This window comes from Bactrocera neohumeralis, chromosome 2 (genome assembly GCF_024586455.1).
Source record: "Bactrocera neohumeralis isolate Rockhampton chromosome 2, APGP_CSIRO_Bneo_wtdbg2-racon-allhic-juicebox.fasta_v2, whole genome shotgun sequence".
NCBI classification, from domain to species: Eukaryota; Metazoa; Arthropoda; class Insecta; order Diptera; family Tephritidae; genus Bactrocera; species Bactrocera neohumeralis.
The window spans coordinates 6,547,310-6,568,271 of NC_065919.1; the positions used below are offsets into that span (position 1 = coordinate 6,547,310).

The 20,962-nt window shown below is 40.1% G+C and overlaps 1 protein-coding gene across 4 annotated transcripts; it reads right to left on the reverse strand.

Moving 5' to 3' along the window:
- Positions 1-169: 169 nt before the first annotated feature.
- Positions 170-5,054, reverse strand: LOC126768058 (uncharacterized). 4 transcript variants are annotated; one of them, XR_007669199.1, is made up of 5 exons: positions 4,949-5,054; positions 3,604-4,318; positions 3,351-3,554; positions 1,708-2,782; positions 170-1,593 (listed from the first exon to the last, which is right to left on the reverse strand). XR_007669199.1 is itself a non-coding variant. In XM_050485939.1 (4 exons), exons 2-4 carry the CDS (start codon positions 4,236-4,238, stop codon positions 1,864-1,866), a joined length of 1,758 nt encoding a protein of 585 aa, XP_050341896.1. In that variant the 5' UTR covers positions 4,239-4,318; positions 4,949-5,054; the 3' UTR covers positions 170-1,863. The 4 variants fall into 4 exon arrangements, 3 of the variants coding, with proteins under 3 accessions (XP_050341896.1, XP_050341899.1, XP_050341898.1); XM_050485939.1 differs by having other exon boundaries at positions 170-2,782; XM_050485942.1 differs by lacking the exon at positions 4,949-5,054 and adding an exon at positions 4,519-4,745 and having other exon boundaries at positions 170-2,782.
- Positions 5,055-20,962: the final 15,908 nt, after the last annotated feature.

Consider the following 20,962-nt stretch of genomic DNA (forward strand, 5'->3'; position numbering starts at 1 on the left):
CATGTAAGTAACATGAAATTTCTTTGAAATTTATATTAAGCAAGTAAATCTTTAACTTCGATAAACGGATATTTCAGTGGAAATATGTGCGCTCCACTAAAATCCAGATCAACTTGGAAATAACGGACATTCTAATAAACATAAATATATTTGATATACATTACTTAGATTTTGTTGTTTTTGTTATTTTTTAGATGCATTACACAATATTACATCTGGAGTGTTGATCTGCGCATTGGCAGTTTATTATTCTTTCTTGCAATCTTAATATTACTAAATGTTTTAATTGGTTATTGTTTATAATACTTATTTGTTGAGTGCACTCCCCATCAAACAGCATACGATTACATAATAACTAAGTCATACAAACATAAATCAATACAATAATGAAGAACGTACATTTACAAATATGATCTTAACATAGGCTGAGTGAATAGGACGCATAAGGAACCGCAGACGCGAACACAAAAGCTTTTATATTTTCAAGTATTACAATTGGTGTCAGTTTTGTAATATGGGACACATATATTTCGATCTTTATATAAATAAAGAAAGTATATGAATAAACTGAAACAAATTTGAGTATTTTTACCAAATTATTATGGAATTACTTAAATATTTTATTGTTAAGTTTCTCTTTATATTTATATAATGCTGCAGTTGATGTTCTATTGAGTTAAGTCAATTGTGACAAAATTGTCCCATTTCTTTGTTCACTTAAAAAATATATGTATGTATATATTCTGAGATTCTAAACTGTTTCACATACATATGTACATACCTTGTTGATTCACAACGAATAATGCACATGAAAAAAATTTAAATTATTAATTTTTTAGAGAAATTAATGTGAATTTGAGTTTATTTCTAATTTGGTGGAAAGTTTTATACCTTTTTCTTGTCAATAATAAATAAAATAATAACGCATCGTAAAATCATAAATTTTTACACTTGTTTTAAAAAAAAATTGTTGTTGGATTACACATAAAAATGAGTTTGGGCAATTACAATTCTCAAAGCCATATTTTGGGTTCGTTATAACTTATAACTTTATGAGACTATACGAAACCCCTATATGTATATGTATGATTATAAAAATTGCGTCTGAAATTTAAAAAATAACATTAGCAAAGGCATGAAAGGAAAAGCGCATTCTATTACTAAAATAGAAAGCAGACGATTTTTTTTTTCACTGGTATCAAACTATTTGAAACAAAAAAAAAATAGGAATTTGAGAAACAATGTAGAAAAAATCACACAATGAATCAAAATTTTTTTTTGAATTTTCACCGAATACGTTAGTTTAATTTGTTGAGAAAATGAAAAAAAAAAAAATTATATTTTGTGTAAAAATTACAACTATAATTACTATACATTCTACATCCCTCCATATAACATACATACATACATATTAGGCCTCACACTTCCAATTGGATTTGTATCAAAAATAAGACTTAAGTGATTCATTTATGATTTATTACAGATAAAATAAAAATAGTAGTGCATAAATTCTTACTACAAATGGTAGTAGATTATAGTGTTCATCCACTATCACAATGAGCCAGTAGGGATCAGTGAGCTAACTGTGCAAAGCTTTAGTAAAAAACATTTTATGTCACGTTTAAAAAGGAGAAAAAGAAATTAATCATTTCAATACAATACAATTTAGGCGCATGAAAAAGCAATAGCTCTTAATTACTGGCATACCTTTGCGATCTTGCTTCATTAATGCGTTGTTTAGGTTGCACTCATATTTCCAGTCCTTAACACAGTATACTACTACTAACATATGCAGTGCATAATAGCCACAAAAAATATTCCATATTCTTGTTAGTTTTTAAATATGCTGCCGTTTTATATGACTTAGACAATGAGCTGTGAGTTGTCGTCCATTACAAAGGGGCTACATTGCTTTTGCATCAGCTCTTTCCGACGTGAACGTGTCATTGGCGGCGAAAAGGTATCGACTGAACGTTGCTGCGTATAACGTGTATTACGTTTCCTAAGCGTAATACGTTTAACAGTGCCTATTGTCAAAAGCTCGTTGTTGCCATCTTTTGAAAGCCTAGCACTTTTGCGCAATGGTGGTATATTGCTTGCCTCGGTCGAACTAGTCTTTCTCAACTCATGTAATTCCGATCCAACAACTTCATTTGCCGCACATAGTTCATCAACATGTTTCCGTTTACGTTGCTGGTATTTTGTCTCTGGAGCAGGGCTTTCACCAACATTAGTAGTGACTTTACTTTTGCTTGTTTGAAGAGTCCTTTTGACATTTTGTGTAGAGTTTTTGTCATGCGCAAACGCTACAATGTTGATTATATTTGATTTGGAGGTATTACGCTTGCCTTTCTTGGTATCAACTTGTACGGAAAGAGCGGCCGTTCTTTTTTTGTCTTTAACTGCATTGGTTGACTTGCTGGTAGCTATGGGATTAGCTTTTGCGGTGGCTGTTCGACTTTTCTTCATAATCAGCTCAGTGGGTAAATTTAGTTTATTTACTTGCACAAATGACGGTTTGCGACTGCGTAATAAAAGCTGCGTCAATGGCAAACTGATTGGCGATTTACGTAACTGTTGCATTTTCAAAGCTAGCGCCGCATTTGTACGGCCACGACGTGCCGTGTGCCGTGACTTATACTGATCCTTCTTTTTAGCAGATTTGTGTGGTTTTTCACACGGTGTTTGACGTATATTGACCAGAGTCTTCATTTGTGCGACCAGACGAACGAATGCAGATTGATGCGATGGTGCAGTTATGATCGTACTCAATAAGGTAGAACTGCAATCGAAATGTTTAAATTAGTAAATAGCTTATACGAAATTTATTTGTATATTTTCTCACTTTGCAATAGTGAATTTTGATGTTACAGAAATTAAATGCAATTTTGAACGATAAATTTTCACAAAAAAATACAGCGAAAGAAATTTCTGGCAGAGTAACTGAAAAATTTTACAAATTTACAGAAAAATTCAAGGTACACTGAGGTTTTGTGATCTGTAGTTGTAATAGTTGTAGGTACTTTATGTGTAAAGGTGGATTGAGGTATAATTTTTTTTTATAATAAGAAGCCATAGATCCATTAATTCCATACAATACATTTCAGCGGAAGCAATATTTCATAACATTGTGGTGTAATGTTCTTCCACTGTATTTTGATGAGAATACAGTAAAAACCACATAATACATGCATATATGTATAATACTAAAACTGGTTTTATTATTTTCAACTAACATCGCCATTCAATCACTTCTTTCATTGTTTTTTTAGTTTGCAATGCAACGTAAAAACAAAGGTAACGAGTCTGCATTTGATAAAAAATTATCTAAATTATTCGTAAATATTTACCTTGGATTTGGCTTGAAAAGATGATATTTGTGCGGATGTTTTGTATCCTCCAGCCCCATTGCTTCATCTTCATTTACATCTTGTTCACCTTCACTGCTATCTTCAACCAACTTCGAACAATCATCACAGTTCAAGTTTTTAATATTCGTTGCTAAACATGCTACGGGAATTTTTATAGTTGCACCGCCTCGCGACTTGCTACCACTAAAATTGAAAATTAGTAGAAGAAATTATAAGTACACATACAACTTACCATTTCCAACGTATAGTTGGTGCTGGCAAAATTGGCTTGAAATGGCACATCTCTTTATTGATACTGTCCGTGCTGCTGGTCTCTTGGCGCTCTTGTGGGTAGCGATGTATTTTGGTAGGCGGGACGGTATTCAGCTTTAGTGGTTTGGAAGTGTTTGCTGTAATTGACGTCCTCGCAATTGCACCACTTGATGTTGAGGGAGCTGCAGACAAATCTGTAGTATAAGTAGACTTACCAACTAAAGTAGTTTTTGCTGGAACTGATGCGAGAGCTGATGATGCATGAATAGGTTTTATAGTGCCAACAACAGAAGAATTTATATTAATTTTGTTGTTGTTGTTGCGAAAGCTAATGCTTGATGTATTGGTGGTTGTGTTAATAGGATTGGTGGTATTACTGATAAGCGCTTTCTGCACAGTATCTTTTAAAAATTCAGTGCCACGATTGAGTCGTACTTGGATTGTTTTCATTAGCGTGGCGGCTGTGTTACTGCTATTGTTGCTGTTAGTAGATGCAGTTGAGTTGTTGATGCTGCTCTTTGGTGTTGCAGATGAGTTAAGAAGACATGTCTTCTTGGGCGCACTACTGCCGAGAAGAGAATACGTAGTTGTTTGCCCTGGTGTTGCGACCAGCATTATGGTGTTGTATTAGAGGAGTTGCGTTTATAAATGATGTGTAAGTACATGCCAGAAATAAAGAGTCAATACTATTGTAACTGTGTAAAAAAAGAGTGAAAACAAAGTATTTATCTTTATTTGGATTAACAATATGTAATTTTTATTTTCAAAATATCAGTTGTGAAAGATCAATTTTGTTATGCGAAACGCTGGTATTCACCAGCATATAAGCGACAAATACAATTACACTCCTCACACTCGTACCATTCAATTTACACGATATGTCCACCCTCTCTACCTTTTGAAAATTTTCACATCACTTAAAAACTTTTTTTTTTTGAAAGTCACAATAAATTTTCTTTGGTCTGCTCAATAGCTCATAATTTATAATAGCCGGCTGCCCTTGGATGTTTCAACATATGCAACTCATTTTATTACACAAATATCTAATAGCTAATTTTCATTCATAAACACCAGCTATTAGTAGTTTACGTAGAAGCCGATTTTTTACAATTCCACTATCTTTTACTATTTACTATACTCTCTACGACTCTTTACTACCATTTCGAGTAATTCTCCTTTTTCCTATAGGAAGGCAAAAAGACTCCTTTCAATCCGATAAATGATTGTGTCGATTCTTTCCCCACACACTGAGTCCGAAGTTCTTAATACTCATATATTCCCTCAAATAATTATTACTTCCAATTAAAATAAAATTTTCATATTACCTGTGCTCTATGCTATATATTCCGATACCAATTTTTTCACTAATTTGTTTATGAATTTATTTACATTTGTTTTAAAACACTTTGTTAGCGGCTATTCTTCGTACACTTTTCGCATATTATGCGAGTGCGGCCAAACTGAAAAACAAGCGGTGTTGCCGGAGTGCCGAATAATAAGAAAATTAATAATCTTAAGATAATTCCTTTCTTATTTAAGTTGCTAGTTGAATATCTGTGTGGCTTGACATAGCAAACTAAGCTATAAAAGATTTACATTATATTTATATTTTGTACCAATAAATATATTGATATTTGATTTAAAAAGAAAAACATGTGCATACAAATAACTTTTTACAAGCCTCATGATCAGCCTAAAATTATGCAGCAGTCTTTATTGGAAGCCATGATTTTGTTCAGAGGCGCAAAAGAGAGTTTAAAAGTTTTATTTAAAAGTGAATTAAATGTGAATAAAGCAGCCGCGATCCTAATTTCGAGGTGGCTCAGGACGTAAGCGTGAAGGAGTTAAGCTCAATGCGAATACGATCATTTACGTTCTAAACTTGAAACTCATGATATTATTATTTTTTATTCTATTAATTGGAATTTTAGCAGATCTCAATTTAATTACTTTAATAGCATGTTTTATTTAAAGATACATTTAAAATATTTCAAAAAAAATATCCTTATTATGAATAAGTACACAAATATATGTAGTTGCAAAAACCATACCATACATACTCACCTAACCGCATATTTTGCTGTACTGCGCTATGTCAAAAGTAGAATATTGCGAATTTTCCGCAAGAGTCATTGAAGCACTGGCTAGACACGGTGCATGCTCTACTTATATAGAGCTAGCTGGCAGCCAGCTTCCCGCGACGCCACCTTGTGACTTCACAAACACATCACATCTAGGCGCGAGAGTCACCGCAGCACTGGCCAGGCATGGTGCCTGCTTTGCTTATATAGAGCTAGCTGGCAGCCAGCTTCCAGCGACGCCACCTTGTGACTTCACAAACACATCACATCTAGGCGCGAGAGTGGCCAGGCCGCCTGCTTTGCTTATATAGAGCTGGCCTGGCAGCTTCCAGCGACGGTGCCACAAACACATCTCACTTATATAGAGCTGCTTTGCTTATATAGAGCTAGCTGGCTGCCAGCTTCCCGCGACGTCACCTTGTGACTTCACAAACACATCACATCTGGGCGCGAGAGTCACCGCAGCACTGGCCAGGCATGGTGCCTGCTTTGCTTATATAGAGCTAGCTGGCAGCCAGCTTCCCGCGACGCCACCTTGTGACTTCACAAACACATCACATCTGGGCGCGAGAGTCACCGCAGCACTGGCCAGGCATGGTGCCTGCTTTACTTATATAGAGCTAGTTGGAACCCAGCTTCCCGCGACGCCACCTTGTTGCTTCACAAACACATCACATCTAGGCGCGAGAGTCTTTGAAGCACTGGCCAGGCATGGTGCCTGCTCTACTTATATAGAGCTAGCTGGCAGCCAGCTTCCCGCGACGCCACCTTGTGACTTCACAAACACATCACATCTGGCGCGAGAGTCACCGCAGCACTGGCCAGGCATGGTGCCTGCTTTGCTTATATAGAGCTAGCTGGCAGCCAGCTTCCCGCGACGCCACCTTGTGACTTCACAAACACATCACCTCTGGGCGCGAGAGTCACCGCAGCACTGGCCAGGCATGGTGCCTGCTTTGCTTATATAGAGCTAGCTGGCAGCCAGCTTCCCGCGACGCCACCTTGTGACTTCACAAACACATCACCTCTGGGCGCGAGAGTCACCGCAGCACTGGCCAGGCATGGTGCCTGCTTTGCTTATATAGAGCTTCACAAACACATCACCTCTGGGCGCGAGAGTCACCGCAGCACTGGCCAGGCATGGTGCCTGCTTTGCTTATATAGAGCTAGCTGGCAGCCAGCTTCCCGCGACGCCACCTTGTGACTTCACAAACACATCACATCTAGGCGCGAGAGTCTCTGAAGCACTGGCCAGGCATGGTGCCTGCTTTGCTTATATAGAGCTAGCTGGCAGCCAGCTTCCCGCGACGCCACCTTGTGGCTTCACAAACACATCACATCTAGGCGCGAGAGTCACCGCAGCACTGGCCTGGCATGGTGCCTGCTTTGCTTATATAGAGCTAGCTGGCAGCCAGCTTCCCGCGACGCCACCTTGTGACTTCACAAACACATCACATCTATAGAGTCACCGCAGCACTGGCCAGGCATGGTGCCTGCTTTGCTTATATAGAGCTAGCTGGCAGCCAGCTTCCCGCGACGCCACCTTGTGACTTCACAAACACATCACATCTAGGCGCGAGAGTCACTGCAGCACTGGCCAGGCATGGTGCCTGCTTTGCTTATATAGAGCTAGCTGGCAGCCAGCTTCCCGCGACGCCACCTTGTGGCTTCACAAACACATCACATCTAGGCGCGAGAGTCACCGCAGCACTGGCTAGACACGGTGCATGCTCTACTTATATAGAGCTAGCTGGCAGCCAGCTTCCCGTGATGTCACCTTGTGATTTCACAAACACATCACATCTAGGCGCGAGAGTCACCGCAGCACTGGCCAGGCATGGTGCCTGCTTTGCTTATATAGAGCTAGCTGGCAGCCAGCTTCCCGCGACGCCACCTTGTGACTTCACAAACACATCACATCTAGGCGCGAGAGTCACCGCAGCACTGGCCTGGCATGGTGCCTGCTTTGCTTATATAGAGCTAGCTGGCAGCCAGCTTCCCGCGACGCCACCTTGTGACTTCACAAACACATCACATCTAGGCGCGAGAGTCACCGCAGCACTGGCCAGGCATGGTGCCTGCTTTGCTTATATAGAGCTAGCTGGCAGCACATCACATCTAGCTTCACCGCGACGCCACCTTGTGCCACCTTCACAAACACATCACATCTAGGCGCGAGAGTCACCGCAGCACTGGCCAGGCATGGTGCCTGCTTTGCTTATATAGAGCTAGCTGGCAGCCAGCTTCCCGCGACGCCACCTTGTGACTTCACAAACACATCACATCTAGGCGCGAGAGTCACCGCAGCACTGGCCAGGCATGGTGCCTGCTTTGCTTATATAGAGCTAGCTGGCAGCCAGCTTCCCGCGACGCCACCTTGTGACTTCACAAACACATCACATCTAGGCGCGAGAGTCACCGCAGCACTGGCCTGGCATGGTGCCTGCTTTACTTATATAGAGCTAGCTGGCAGCCAGCTTCCCGCGACGCCACCTTGTGACTTCACAAACACATCACATCTAGAGTCACGCAGCACTGGCCAGTCCTGCTTTGCTTATATAGAGCTAGCTGGCAGCCACTGTGCTTCACAAACACATCACATCTAGGCGCGAGAGTCACCGCAGCACTGGCTAGACACGGTGCATGCTCTACTTATATAGAGCTAGCTGGCAGCCAGCTTCCCGCGACGCCACCTTGTGACTTCACAAACACATCACATCTAGGCGCGAGAGTCACCGCAGCACTGGCCAGGCATGGTGCCTGCTTTGCTTATATAGAGCTAGCTGGCAGCCAGCTTCCCGCGACGCCACCTTGTGACTTCACAAACACATCACATCTAGGCGCGAGAGTCACCGCAGCACTGGCCAGGCATGGTGCCTGCTTTGCTTATATAGAGCTAGCTGGCAGCCAGCTTCCCGCGACGCCACCTTGTGACTTCACAAACACATCACATCTAGGCGCGAGAGTCACCGCAGCACTGGCCAGGCATGGTGCCTGCTTTGCTTATATAGAGCTAGCTGGCAGCCAGCTTCCCGCGACGCCACCTTGTGACTTCACAAACACATCACATCTAGGCGCGAGAGTCACCGCAGCACTGGCCAGGCATGGTGCCTGCTTTGCTTATATAGAGCTAGCTGGCAGCCAGCTTCCCGCGACGCCACCTTGTGACTTCACAAACACATCACATCTAGGCGCGAGAGTCACCGCAGCACTGGCCAGGCATGGTGCCTGCTTTGCTTATATAGAGCTAGCTGGCAGCCAGCTTCCCGCGACGCCACCTTGTGACTTCACAAACACATCACATCTAGGCGCGAGAGTCACCGCAGCACTGGCCAGGCATGGTGCCTGCTTTGCTTATATAGAGCTAGCTGGCAGCCAGCTTCCCGCGACGCCACCTTGTGACTTCACAAACACATCACATCTAGGCGCGAGAGTCACCGCAGCACTGGCCAGGCATGGTGCCTGCTTTGCTTATATAGAGCTAGCTGGCAGCCAGCTTCCCGCGACGCCACCTTGTGACTTCACAAACACATCACATCTAGGCGCGAGAGTCACCGCAGCACTGGCCAGGCATGGTGCCTGCTTTGCTTATATAGAGCTAGCTGGCAGCCAGCTTCCCGCGACGCCACCTTGTGACTTCACAAACACATCACATCTAGGCGCGAGAGTCACCGCAGCACTGGCCAGGCATGGTGCCTGCTTTGCTTATATAGAGCTAGCTGGCAGCCAGCTTCCCGCGACGCCACCTTGTGACTTCACAAACACATCACATCTAGGCGCGAGAGTCACCGCAGCACTGGCCAGGCATGGTGCCTGCTTTGCTTATATAGAGCTAGCTGGCAGCCAGCTTCCCGCGACGCCACCTTGTGACTTCACAAACACATCACATCTAGGCGCGAGAGTCACCGCAGCACTGGCCAGGCATGGTGCCTGCTTTGCTTATATAGAGCTAGCTGGCAGCCAGCTTCCCGCGACGCCACCTTGTGACTTCACAAACACATCACATCTAGGCGCGAGAGTCACCGCAGCACTGGCTAGACACGGTGCCTGCATTGCTTATATAGAGCTAGCTGGCAGCCAGCTTCCCGCGACGCCACCTTGTGACTTCGCAAACACATCACATCTAGGCGCGAGAGTCACCGCAGCACTGGCCAGGCATGGTGCCTGCTTTGCTTATATAGAGCTAGCTGGCAGCCAGCTTCCCGCGACGCCACCTTGTGACTTCACAAACACATCACATCTAGGCGCGAGAGTCACCGCAGCACTGGCCAGGCATGGTGCCTGCTTTGCTTATATAGAGCTAGCTGGCAGCCAGCTTCCCGCGACGCCACCTTGTGGCTTCACAAACACATCACATCTAGGCGCGAGAGTCACCGCAGCACTGGCCAGGCATGGTGCCTGCTTTGCTTATATAGAGCTAGCTGGCAGCCAGCTTCCCGCGACGCCACCTTGTGACTTCACAAACACATCACATCTAGGCGCGAGAGTCACCGCAGCACTGGCCAGGCATGGTGCCTGCTTTGCTTATATAGAGCTAGCTGGCAGCCAGCTTCCAGCGACGCCACCTTGTGACTTCACAAACACATCACCTCTGGGCGCGAGAGTCACCGCAGCACTGGCCAGGCATGGTGCCTGCTTTGCTTATATAGAGCTAGCTGGCAGCCAGCTTCCCGCGACTCCACCTTGTGACTTCACAAACATATCACATCTAGACGCGAGAGTCTCCGAAGCACTGGCCAGGCACGGTGACTGTTGTTAGTTTATGATTCCAGCTAGCAGCCTGTTAGTATTTTATTTATGCAGAATTAGAACTTTATGGTGTTTTAGTTTCCTATTTCAATTAATTAATTTAAAAGACGTAAGTTTAATTTATGTACATATTTCAAAAATCTAATATGTACATACATACATACATATGTATGTATATAAAATTCTCGTGTCTGGTGTACGTTATTGAACTCCTCTGAAACCGCTCGACCGATTTTCGTGAATCTTAGCGTGCATATCGGCTAGGGTGGAGAATCGGACAACATCTATTTTTCATCCTCCTTAATGTTAAGGGAAATTGGAAAATTCCCAAAAAGTAACATTTTTCCATACAAACTTTTTTCAATTTTTGTTTGTTTTGTTTTTCAATATTTTTATTTGTCAAATATTTGAATCATTCAATTTCGGTCGCATGCTTTTTTTATTCCTGCTATGTACATATGTACATAATAATATAATATATTATATATAAGAAAGTTGTGTTAGTTACACCATTTATAACTCAAGAACGGCTGAATCGATTTAACTGAAAATTGGTGGGAAGGTAGCTTAGAACCAGGGTAAGGGCATAGGATACATTTTATCTCTTTTTGTCAAAATTTAATTCAACTCATAAATACAAAGATTATATTTCAAATCATCCTCCTTTCCTTGAATATATGCGTACAATTTTAAACAGATTCTTCCTCAAAACTAATACAATTGCTAAGTATTTGGAATAGTAGAAAAGAACTGCAACCAAATACGCAGTGAAATAGATTATATCTGGCTCAGTAATCCAGCCGATTTTTTCGTCTTTCCACGCCTGAAAACCGGTTCACCATGTGCAGTCTACTAGAATGACTATCGGTTGAACTCCAGTGAGAAATGATGGAGCTATGTTTGTATTGTCACACGCCGACGCAAAAATTCGGTTTTATTTCAAACACTTCTCAGAATCAGTTATTCGTTGTTCTGTTGGATTATGAACCAACCACTTTGTACAGAGCTTTCTCCTCTTTAGAGCATCATTGTCCTCGGTTCCCCAAAAAGCAATGCTTTATTATTACACGAAATGCTTAATGATCCATTTTTTTGTAAACTAACACAAGTTGCTTCAGAAAAATGCTATATCTTATTAACGAATAGTTATAATGCAACTAATAGAAATCGTATAGATGGTAGTAGTAGTATTATCTATGTATCAGCCACAGCGAAACGTGGACGGGTCCTCTAGTTGTACTATAATAAATAGAACAATCAATGATATTAAAAACAAAATATTAGACAGAGACAGTGATGAAAACGCTGTATTTAGCTATCTATTACCACTCAAAACCCTGGTTCAGTAATACCATAATAATTGATGGTCGAGGGTAAGTAAAGTATATGTTGGTCTAAGCGAAGTAGTTTGGTATTTGGTCCTATGTTAGGCAGCGTTGAACTAAAAGTGGTTATGGCTTCGGTCACTGGTGTTGGTTACAACGTAGCGTGGTCTTGTCCTAGTACATGATGTGGTTCCAGGGTTGATAATCACACATACATAAATTGAAGAAAACAGAAAAACCACTTAAAGGAGGTGTTGGGTATTCTCCCGTACTGAATGCAACGACTTGCTTTTGTTGTTGTTTTTACATACATATTTGCAGAGTAGAGGTTCCATAAGCTATGATGGTGGCATAACCACTTAATAAGTATACAATATATAAATCTAACATACATGCATTTATATACATATGTATATTACATACGCATTAGGGCTAGAATAGCAAAATAATGAGCTAATAAATGACTTTTGAAGGTTCATCAAGTTCTTTGCCTTAATAAATTAAAAAAATGTTGATGCGCCTGTCGAAATGAGGATAATTATATTTAAGTTACATTTGTTATATACATACATATGTATGTACGTTCGTATATTTCATTGTTATTTTTGTTGCTCTTGGATGCTATTGTCAGTTGCTTTATTATATAATTTTCCATTGTTTTCATGTTTCTAACGAACAAATTTACCACAACAGCTGATCAATAATTATTTATGCGTACGATTGAACAGCTAACTGCAAGACGATTTGAAATTTAATGAAAAATTGTGAAAACCCCGATTGCAACAACAGCAATAAGAAAAGTAAGAATAATTAGTTGTTGGCCCAAACAAAAATCTATCATCTTCGAACGCCACACATCAATCGGAGAGGCGAGGCGTCAAATTCGTATTGAACATCAACACCAGCACAGCACTCGGTTTCGCTATGGTTTCATCGCTGATCTCAGCTGGTACATGCACATGTGAATTCTCGTATTGTGAAGCGAATGTGAAGTGTCCCACTGTGAATATGAAAATGTTCATACACCATACATACATATATATATGTCTGTATGTTTGTATATACTATGGCCGGCGTTGTCAAGATGATGGCATAGGAGAAGACGCAAAGTGTATTAACCATGGGGTTTTACAAATTTTTGGTAAATGTGATAAATGCACAGAAAGAAGGTGTAACAACAATAGCTGACACAAACAAGCACTAATAATGCTTAATCAATGCAACACTTCACCGCTGAAGTAATAGAAAAAGAATTGCCGAGACCACTTTCAAGTGAGGAACTGATTGCATGCACTGAAGGTGATAAGAAAAAAAAAAGAAAATGAAACAAGTAAGGTAGAGTGAAATGCGGGCGAAGGTGAACAGTAAATACTCTGGTATATTGCTAAAAATTAACGGGTGTCATATTTCAAGAAATCTGCGTAAACGTATCACAACAAATAATACATCAAAATGTCCATTTCGGGTATACTTACATAATTTCATTATTGTCACTTACTCGTTTACTATCGGAAATACACACTTTAAAGTTAACTGAACACCGATTAAAATGTCTTGGTTGTGATATACAATATCTATTGAGCATAGGGAAAGATACAAATTAACATCGCCCCATTTTTAGAAGAAAGTCATCATATACATATCAAACATACTTACAATCAGTTTTGTTTCGATACCCGGCCAAAATTGCTACATAAATGAAGAGATGGTCGAATAGTTTCCCGTCTGTGTATATGTAGGTCCGCGTCGAGTTTTGTATTGATGTATTGGTTCGAGGCGAGTGATGCCTTCCGATACGGCTTTTCAAATAGGATCATACGTGTATATCTGTCGGGTAATCCACTTACCGAGTCCTTAGATCGCAGCGATAAATGTAGACGCCTGAAAGAATAATGTCAATTTTAAGCTCTAAAGCTCAACAATAATACAACTAACTCTTCATCACTTCACTATCACTTTATGTATATTGATATGTCGAAATTAATTTAAAACTTTATAGATAAGCGTTAAATGGACAACACTATTATACTCTTTGTGCAACATGTTTCGAGAGTATAAATCAAAAAAACGAAAAATAAAATTACATACATACATATGTACATATTTATATTTATGGTATATGAAAACGATTATGTCGAAGATAGCAAGCGTAATTTGTACAGTTATTAGGAAAAAAACACTGCATTCATTGTTGAAGTATGTATGTAGTAATGATTTATCGCTTTCATTGATGAATTGAGTCGCGGCAACATACCTCTATCTACTCTTATGCCGAGACTTGAACAGCTGAGCAAGCCAAAGCACTATCTAAATTTATAAGAAAAGTACTAAAGTTCGTCCTTTGACAAAAAATTCCAGCCTCTTTGGTTATTATAACGTCCTTTCGGTATATTCATAAGTTCGTGGTCTCCTGTATTTAGTGAATACTAGTTAGCGAAATAACTTACAAAACCGTAGCAAGTGGTTCCATTTTCAATGACTTCTCCACATGATTTCAATCCAACTGAATCTGTATGCTAGCTGTGCTAAGTGAAGAAAGAAATTTTCCGAAAATGCTATACTTACAAGGTGCGTTCTAAAGTAAACAGGATTTGAAAAAAAAACAGAACAAATGGTTTTTTCGGCAAAATCAATTTATTTTATTCAAAATAGTCTCCTTCTGCTTCAACACAGCTTTTTGCACGGTCCAAAAGCATGTCGAACGAGTGTTTTAGCTCGTTGACCGGTATGGCCGCCAATATGCCGGTGCAAGCCTTTTGAATGGCCTCTACGTCTGCATAACGCTTTCATTTCATGGGCAAATGCATTTTTCCGAAAAGGAAGAAGTCGCACGGTGCCATATCAGGTGAATACCGGGAGTGGTTAATGGTTAAAATGTGATTTTTGGTCAAATAATCGTGCTTCGAATGTTGGATTCTGAGCAATTTTTGCTCGTCAGTCAATTTGTGCGGAACAAACCGTGCACACACCTTTCGTAAGCCCAAATGTTCGGTCAAAATGCGATAAATCGATGTTTTGGAGATGTTCAATTACAATTTCCATGAATTACAATGATGATTTCGGCTGATTTTTGATGAATTCACGCACAGTTTCGATGGAATTTCCGGTGATCACGGATTTTGATTGGCCCACATGTTGATAGTCATTTATGTCCTCACGACCACTTTGTAGACGTTGAAACCACTCGTGCACTCTGCTACGGGATAGGTAATCCTCGCCATAAACTTGTTTCATCACTTGAAACGTTTCGGTAAAAGTTTTACCAATTTTAAAATAAAATTTAATGTTGGCTCTTTGTTCGAAGCTCATTTTCGTACCGATAACACAAACATACTGACACTTAAAAGGCAATAACTTCACTTCAAATCGATGAAATGTCATGAAATTCTCACTGGGCAATCGATAAAGATAGCAGATTCTAACGCACCAGTCGACATATAGATTTCACCACCAAAGAACATTATTCGAATAATAATAATCGGTTTGCAGTATCCGGATAGTCGTAAGTCGTCGACTATTCGATTAACCGCTCTTATTCGACTATCTTATTCGTATATCAATAATATTTTCGCAAATTTAAAACATTTTTCAACCGCTTGAATTTCAGGTTATTACTTTCAGAATTCGAAGAGTCGTACAATTTTAATACGTACGAACCCGGATATTTGAATAATATAAAATACAATTTTAACGTAATATAAACAATAATGTATTATGTGGAAATATTTTTAAATTTTAGCAGCCTTTTCAAAGTGAAACCGCAAATTTCAATTAAAATCGGACATGCAACCGAAAAACAATAGAAAACATGTTTGTGTATGTAAGTACACACATATGTAGATACAGTATATAAGCTTATCCCTAAGTAGATACTTGTAAATGCGCATTGTCATCGCTTGTTGACAGTTACAAAATAGGAAAACCACATTAACTAATGAGATATTTGGTAATGACATATTGGTTTTAGATCAGTGAAATTAATTTATCTGCTGCATTCGTTCGATTATGGAAAAGCTGTACAATAATATTGCGATTGTCAAAAGGATGCAAAATATTTATGTATACAATTCTTGAATTTGCAATAGAAATTAATTTTCGTACAAAATTCCCTTCCATAACTTGAAGTTTTTTTGTGGATTATGGTAATTCGTGATATATTCGGTAGGGGATAGGATCAAACCCGATGCGGGAAATAATAATAGACGCAGAAAGTCGGTATATCCTCTCTTCGGTTCCTAACTAGTACGAATTCGACGACTCACGACTGCAAGCGACTGACATTGAGCATTAGCTCAATCGGCTACGATTAACAAAGTAGATACGGACACCTAAAGAGCGACAGCGCCAAAAATAAATGTAATAATAATTTATAATGTTTATTTTTTTAATATTTTTAATTATTATATCAAAATATATCTTAATTTCTTCGTTTGGATTTTAACTCAAATTCTTAATTCTTTTCATATAAAGTATATTATTTAGCTGCCGCAAAACTAATATGGTTGTGTAAACTGACGTTGAGCAATACCAAAAGCTCCGTGAGGATCGGGAAGGACCTCTCCGAGCCGTTCGATACCAAACGAGGTTTCAGGCATGGCGACTCCCTTTCGTGCAACTTCTTTAATATGCTCTTGGAGAAAATAATTCGAGCTGCAGAACTTAATCGAGTAGGTAACATCTTCTATAAGAGGGTACAGCTGCTGGCGTATGCCGATGATATCGATATCAATGGCCTCAACATCTGCGCCATTAGTTATGCATTCTCCAAACTGGATAAGGAAGCGAAGCAGATGGGTCTGGCAGTGAACGAGGGCAAGACGATATATCTCCTGTCATCAAACAAAGAGTCATCGCATTCGCGACTTGACACTCACGTCATTGTTGACAGTCGTAGATAATCTCGTCTATCTTGGAACCAGTATAAGCACCACCAACAATGTCAGCCTTAAAATCCAACGCAGAATAACTCTTTCCAACAGGTGCTACTTCGGACTGAGTAGGCAATTGAGAAGTAAAGTCCTCTCTCGACGAATAAAAATCAAACTCTATAAGTCACTCATTATTCCCGTCCTGTTATACGGTGCAGAGGCTTGGACGATGACAACAACTGATGAGTCGACGTAGCGAGAAAAGTTCTGCGAAAGATTTATGGTACTTTGCGCATTGGTCACGGCGAATATCGCATACTATGGAACAATGAGCTGTATGAGATATACGACGACATTGACATAGTTCAGCGAATAAAGAGACAGCGGCTGCACTGGCTGGGTCATGTCGAGGAAGAGGAAGATTTCCACTCCGTTGAAAAGACCAGGTGGAGAAGGATATGGTTTCGCTTGGCAATTGCAATTGGCGCCACGTTGCGAAAAGAAGAAACGACTGGCGCGCTGTTGTTAACTGGGCTATAAGCGCGTAAGCGTTTTCTACGCCAGTAAAAAAGAAGAAGATATTATTTACACTCAAAAACAAAAAAAAAAGACTTTAGAAGTATTACATAGTATTTAAATGACAAAAGGTATGTTTTAAGCACAGCATATATGCTTATACTACATGTATTACATATGCATTTATTATATCCACGCAATAAGAACATAAATTAGAAATCAAAAACCATTTAAAAGAAAAATTACACACTCAAGACATAAGAATGTCATAATATAAGTATTGTCCCAGTAAACCATTATAGCGGTTAATCCCCAGCAGCTTTCAGCTGCTTAAACTAAAAGTTTTTGAAAGAGGAGGACGAATAAGCACCAATAACAAATAGAAATTCAGCAAGAATTCGCATTTTGAGAAGTCTGCTAAAAAGTATGTGGATTTATAGAACACCAAGACCAAACTCCAGTAATTATGAGAGAGCATACTTGATGGCAGATAGAAACAGATTATTTATGCTGCTAAGAAAGTACTTCTATAATTTACTTAATAGAAATTGGCTGAGCTAAAGTTTGCAACCATTGCTTAGTAAGAAGATTTTGAAATATTCAAAATTTTATAAATAGGAACTTAGATTTAGGATAGAGTGAATTAAAAAGTGAATTAAAAACGCCATACTACTCTCTTGTTTAAGCTTATGGCCCAAAAGCTGTAAAAAAGGCCGGAAAACCAATCGCAATATAATTTCTTGAGTAAGCTAATCTCAGAATTGCTCGCTTACTGAGCTACATACGAAAATTCTGTATGTGTGTTGCTTTGGGTATGCTTCGAATTTCGTCGTTGGTCAAGCGTATGTACTTTACGGTATACAGACATATGTACTTTACGGTATACAGACATTTATATGTAAATACTCGTACAAGATATCTGAGGTATTTGTTTGTCAGTTGAAACAGAAGGAGTTACTACGCAACGAAAGAAGACAAAAAAAACCGGCTGTCAGGCAAAAGCAATGATCTCCAATGCCTCGATAAAGGGCAGTCAGCAAGGATGGCGCCTGCTGCGTACAAAATTGATCAGAGGATTCCCTGCCGCTTGAACTATGACGCGATATGTCATCATATTTCGCATTGCAGCAGCAACAGCCGACCCCACCTACCGAGTGATAGAGCAACAGACACGCCAATAATAATAATAACAACAACAACCAAAGTGTACGGCATTGGCACCAGTGACAACAACTGCATACAACAAAGTTATTGCTGCACTCTCATTTCTCAGCGCCAAATTACGTACAACAACTGGACATTGCATTTACTTCATACTGTTGCACATTTTTCTCACTTTCGCACTGTATTTGTTGTTATCTGTTCGCATACTCGTTGGGCAAAAAGCATTGTCCAGCATGGCGCATTGGGTCGTAAAGCGCCAACGCTTTAGTTTCCCCCGTCGCGCTGCTTCGTGCCTTCTCATTTGGTATTTGATTTAACTCCAAATAATCTTCTGCTGTTTAACGAGGGCGGTTAGATAGATATGTGGATTTTCGGTAAAAGGTAAATATTTTGTGGTATGAGTGAGTTTGAGGCGGTGTTGATTTGATAGAATTGACAATTGTCTCAACAGTTTTTCGGTATTATAGCTTCAAAATTTTTATTTATCATTTGATGTCTTTCTCCTCTGCGGGTAACTCTTTACGTAAGGAGATATTATCATTCTAATGAGCGTCACTAACTAGTTAAAATCGAATGCCCGTTGCAAAAATTGCCTGCACAATGTATGTAGGTATACATTAAACATTGAGGATTTCGAGAGGAAAAAGGTAGACGCAACTTATGAAATGAAAATTATAGTGCACCTAATAAATGGGCGAGGTTAAAGACGGTTGCGTTGGCAGCAAAAAATAGTTTTTTGCATATCATAATAATATTTGCGCGATAAGCCAGATTTGTCAGATTGACCTTGTAGCAGACTTCCTCCACTTCATTTTGTTTGTCCAGCCAACAAGCGTTAGCAAGCACGGTAGCTTACTTGGTCCAGTGGATACTAACTATTTTAGAGAGAGTCAGTGTATGTGTGGAAAGGAAATTTTATCCAAAATGAAATTTGTTACTCTCCCAAATATGTTGTTCATTTTCCTGTTCGCTATGTTGCGGCAATAGTTGAATTATGCATGGATATCGAGTTTGTCGCGACTTTGTTGTAATTGTAGTTGTTCTGCAGCTACTGAGTCATCAATTATGTTACACTACTGTATTGTATTATTCTTGTATTCTTGAATACTTTACATATTTTCACTTTTCCGTATTTTAATACAAATCTTTATTATCGCCTTCAAAATAAGCTTCTTTTGAGTCAATAAAAGCAATAATTCAATTTATAAACACTTGTTATAAGCCTCGGTTAGAATGGCCTTGACAGTCTTCAGCGAATTTTAATGACTTCAATTCCATGGACGTAGGGCACATTTTCCGAAGCAAACTTTTCAGTTTGAAACGAAAAAATTACATCGAGTCAAATCTGGACCATACAGTGGCTGAGCGATGACTCATCTTTTCGTGCTTGGCCAAAAAGTCAGTCATAACCATACTAGAATTATTATCGTGGTGAAGAAAACAATGAGCATCATTCTGATTTTGAACCGAGTTTGAAGTAGTTTTTGTTTCGCCTCATTTTTGAATAGTTAGAATGTTGGACAGTTTCGACTCATATTCATTTCATCGCAACTCTTTTGCGATCTCTGCCCGAAGTCGTTTTTGCAACTCTCTTGTTAGTTTCTTATTTTCAACTATCGGCACCAGTTTCATAGGGAACACATCCTCACTCAAATAAAGGTCCGTTTCGTTGATCTCGACTTGGAAAAGCTTAGATCTACAAATATAATAATATGAGTTATTCATTATGTTACTGAACTGTCCAAGTATAGATTTGCTCATCCAGAAGGCTGAATCCTATGACTATTAACAGCACCTAGGGCAGTACTGTTATCTGCACTCCATTTATTGTATAACTACATAAATACACTTCTCTCGATCTATACACATAAACAATGAGTTCATTCCATTCAAAAATTAGTTGTGATCACCCATTTGACTACCGGAAACTTATTTTAGAGAAATGGGGCGGCAACAATATAAATTTAACATTAACCACAAATCTGCCACCGTTCAGAAGCGCACACAGCGACAGGCGAGCAGTCAACAAGCGAGCCGACGTTCGTTATTTAGAATCGTAATGAAATCGATGTTGTTGTCGGCCACCGAAAGTACCGCAAAATTATGAATTTCGCAAACGTGCGTGCATTTCAATGCGAGCACACCGGCTAGACGCTCGGCAAAGCGCGCGCGGACAATCTAACTTAGTGTGGCGTAGTGCAACCCACTGAGCCACACTATGTAAGTCGGCCGAACATGGCCGCGTGCTTAGAGCCTCTTGCCTGCTTTTTTTTTAGTGCGGCCACCCCGCCGTGGGGTTGGGCTGCGTCGCCGACATCGTCAAGTAGATACCGCTCTTGATTTGCTGCCAGCTTAATAATGCTGTAAAACGGCGTGTTTTACAACGCTTGCGCCACACCGTTGCTGTAAGCGTTGCCGCAACGGCAGCTGAAAGAAGTTGTTACACCCGGCAGCCACTGAAACGCCGATTGCGGCTGGCGCACCGGTTGCCGGCACTGTTGCCGCCAAAATGTTGATTGCTGCCAGGCATGCGTTTCGCTGCTGCTCAGCTAAATGCTGGCAAAATTCGCGCAGCGGTGTTGCAGTTTATCAACATGTTGTTCTTGTTTTAATTTTAGTCAGTCAAACCGTTGCTT

Bases quoted from the DNA above. Each gene is read 5' to 3' on its own strand.
- LOC126768058 (XM_050485939.1), bottom strand. From the start codon at position 4,238: ATGCTGGTCGCAACACCAGGGCAAACAACTACGTATTCTCTTCTCGGC. The intron at 3,555-3,603 runs GTAAGTTGTATG...TTTCAATTTTAG, and splicing joins CCAACTATACGTTGGAAATG to TGGTAGCAAGTCGCGAGGCG. The intron at 2,783-3,350 runs GTAAATATTTAC...TTTCGATTGCAG, and splicing joins CTTTTCAAGCCAAATCCAAG to TTCTACCTTATTGAGTACGA.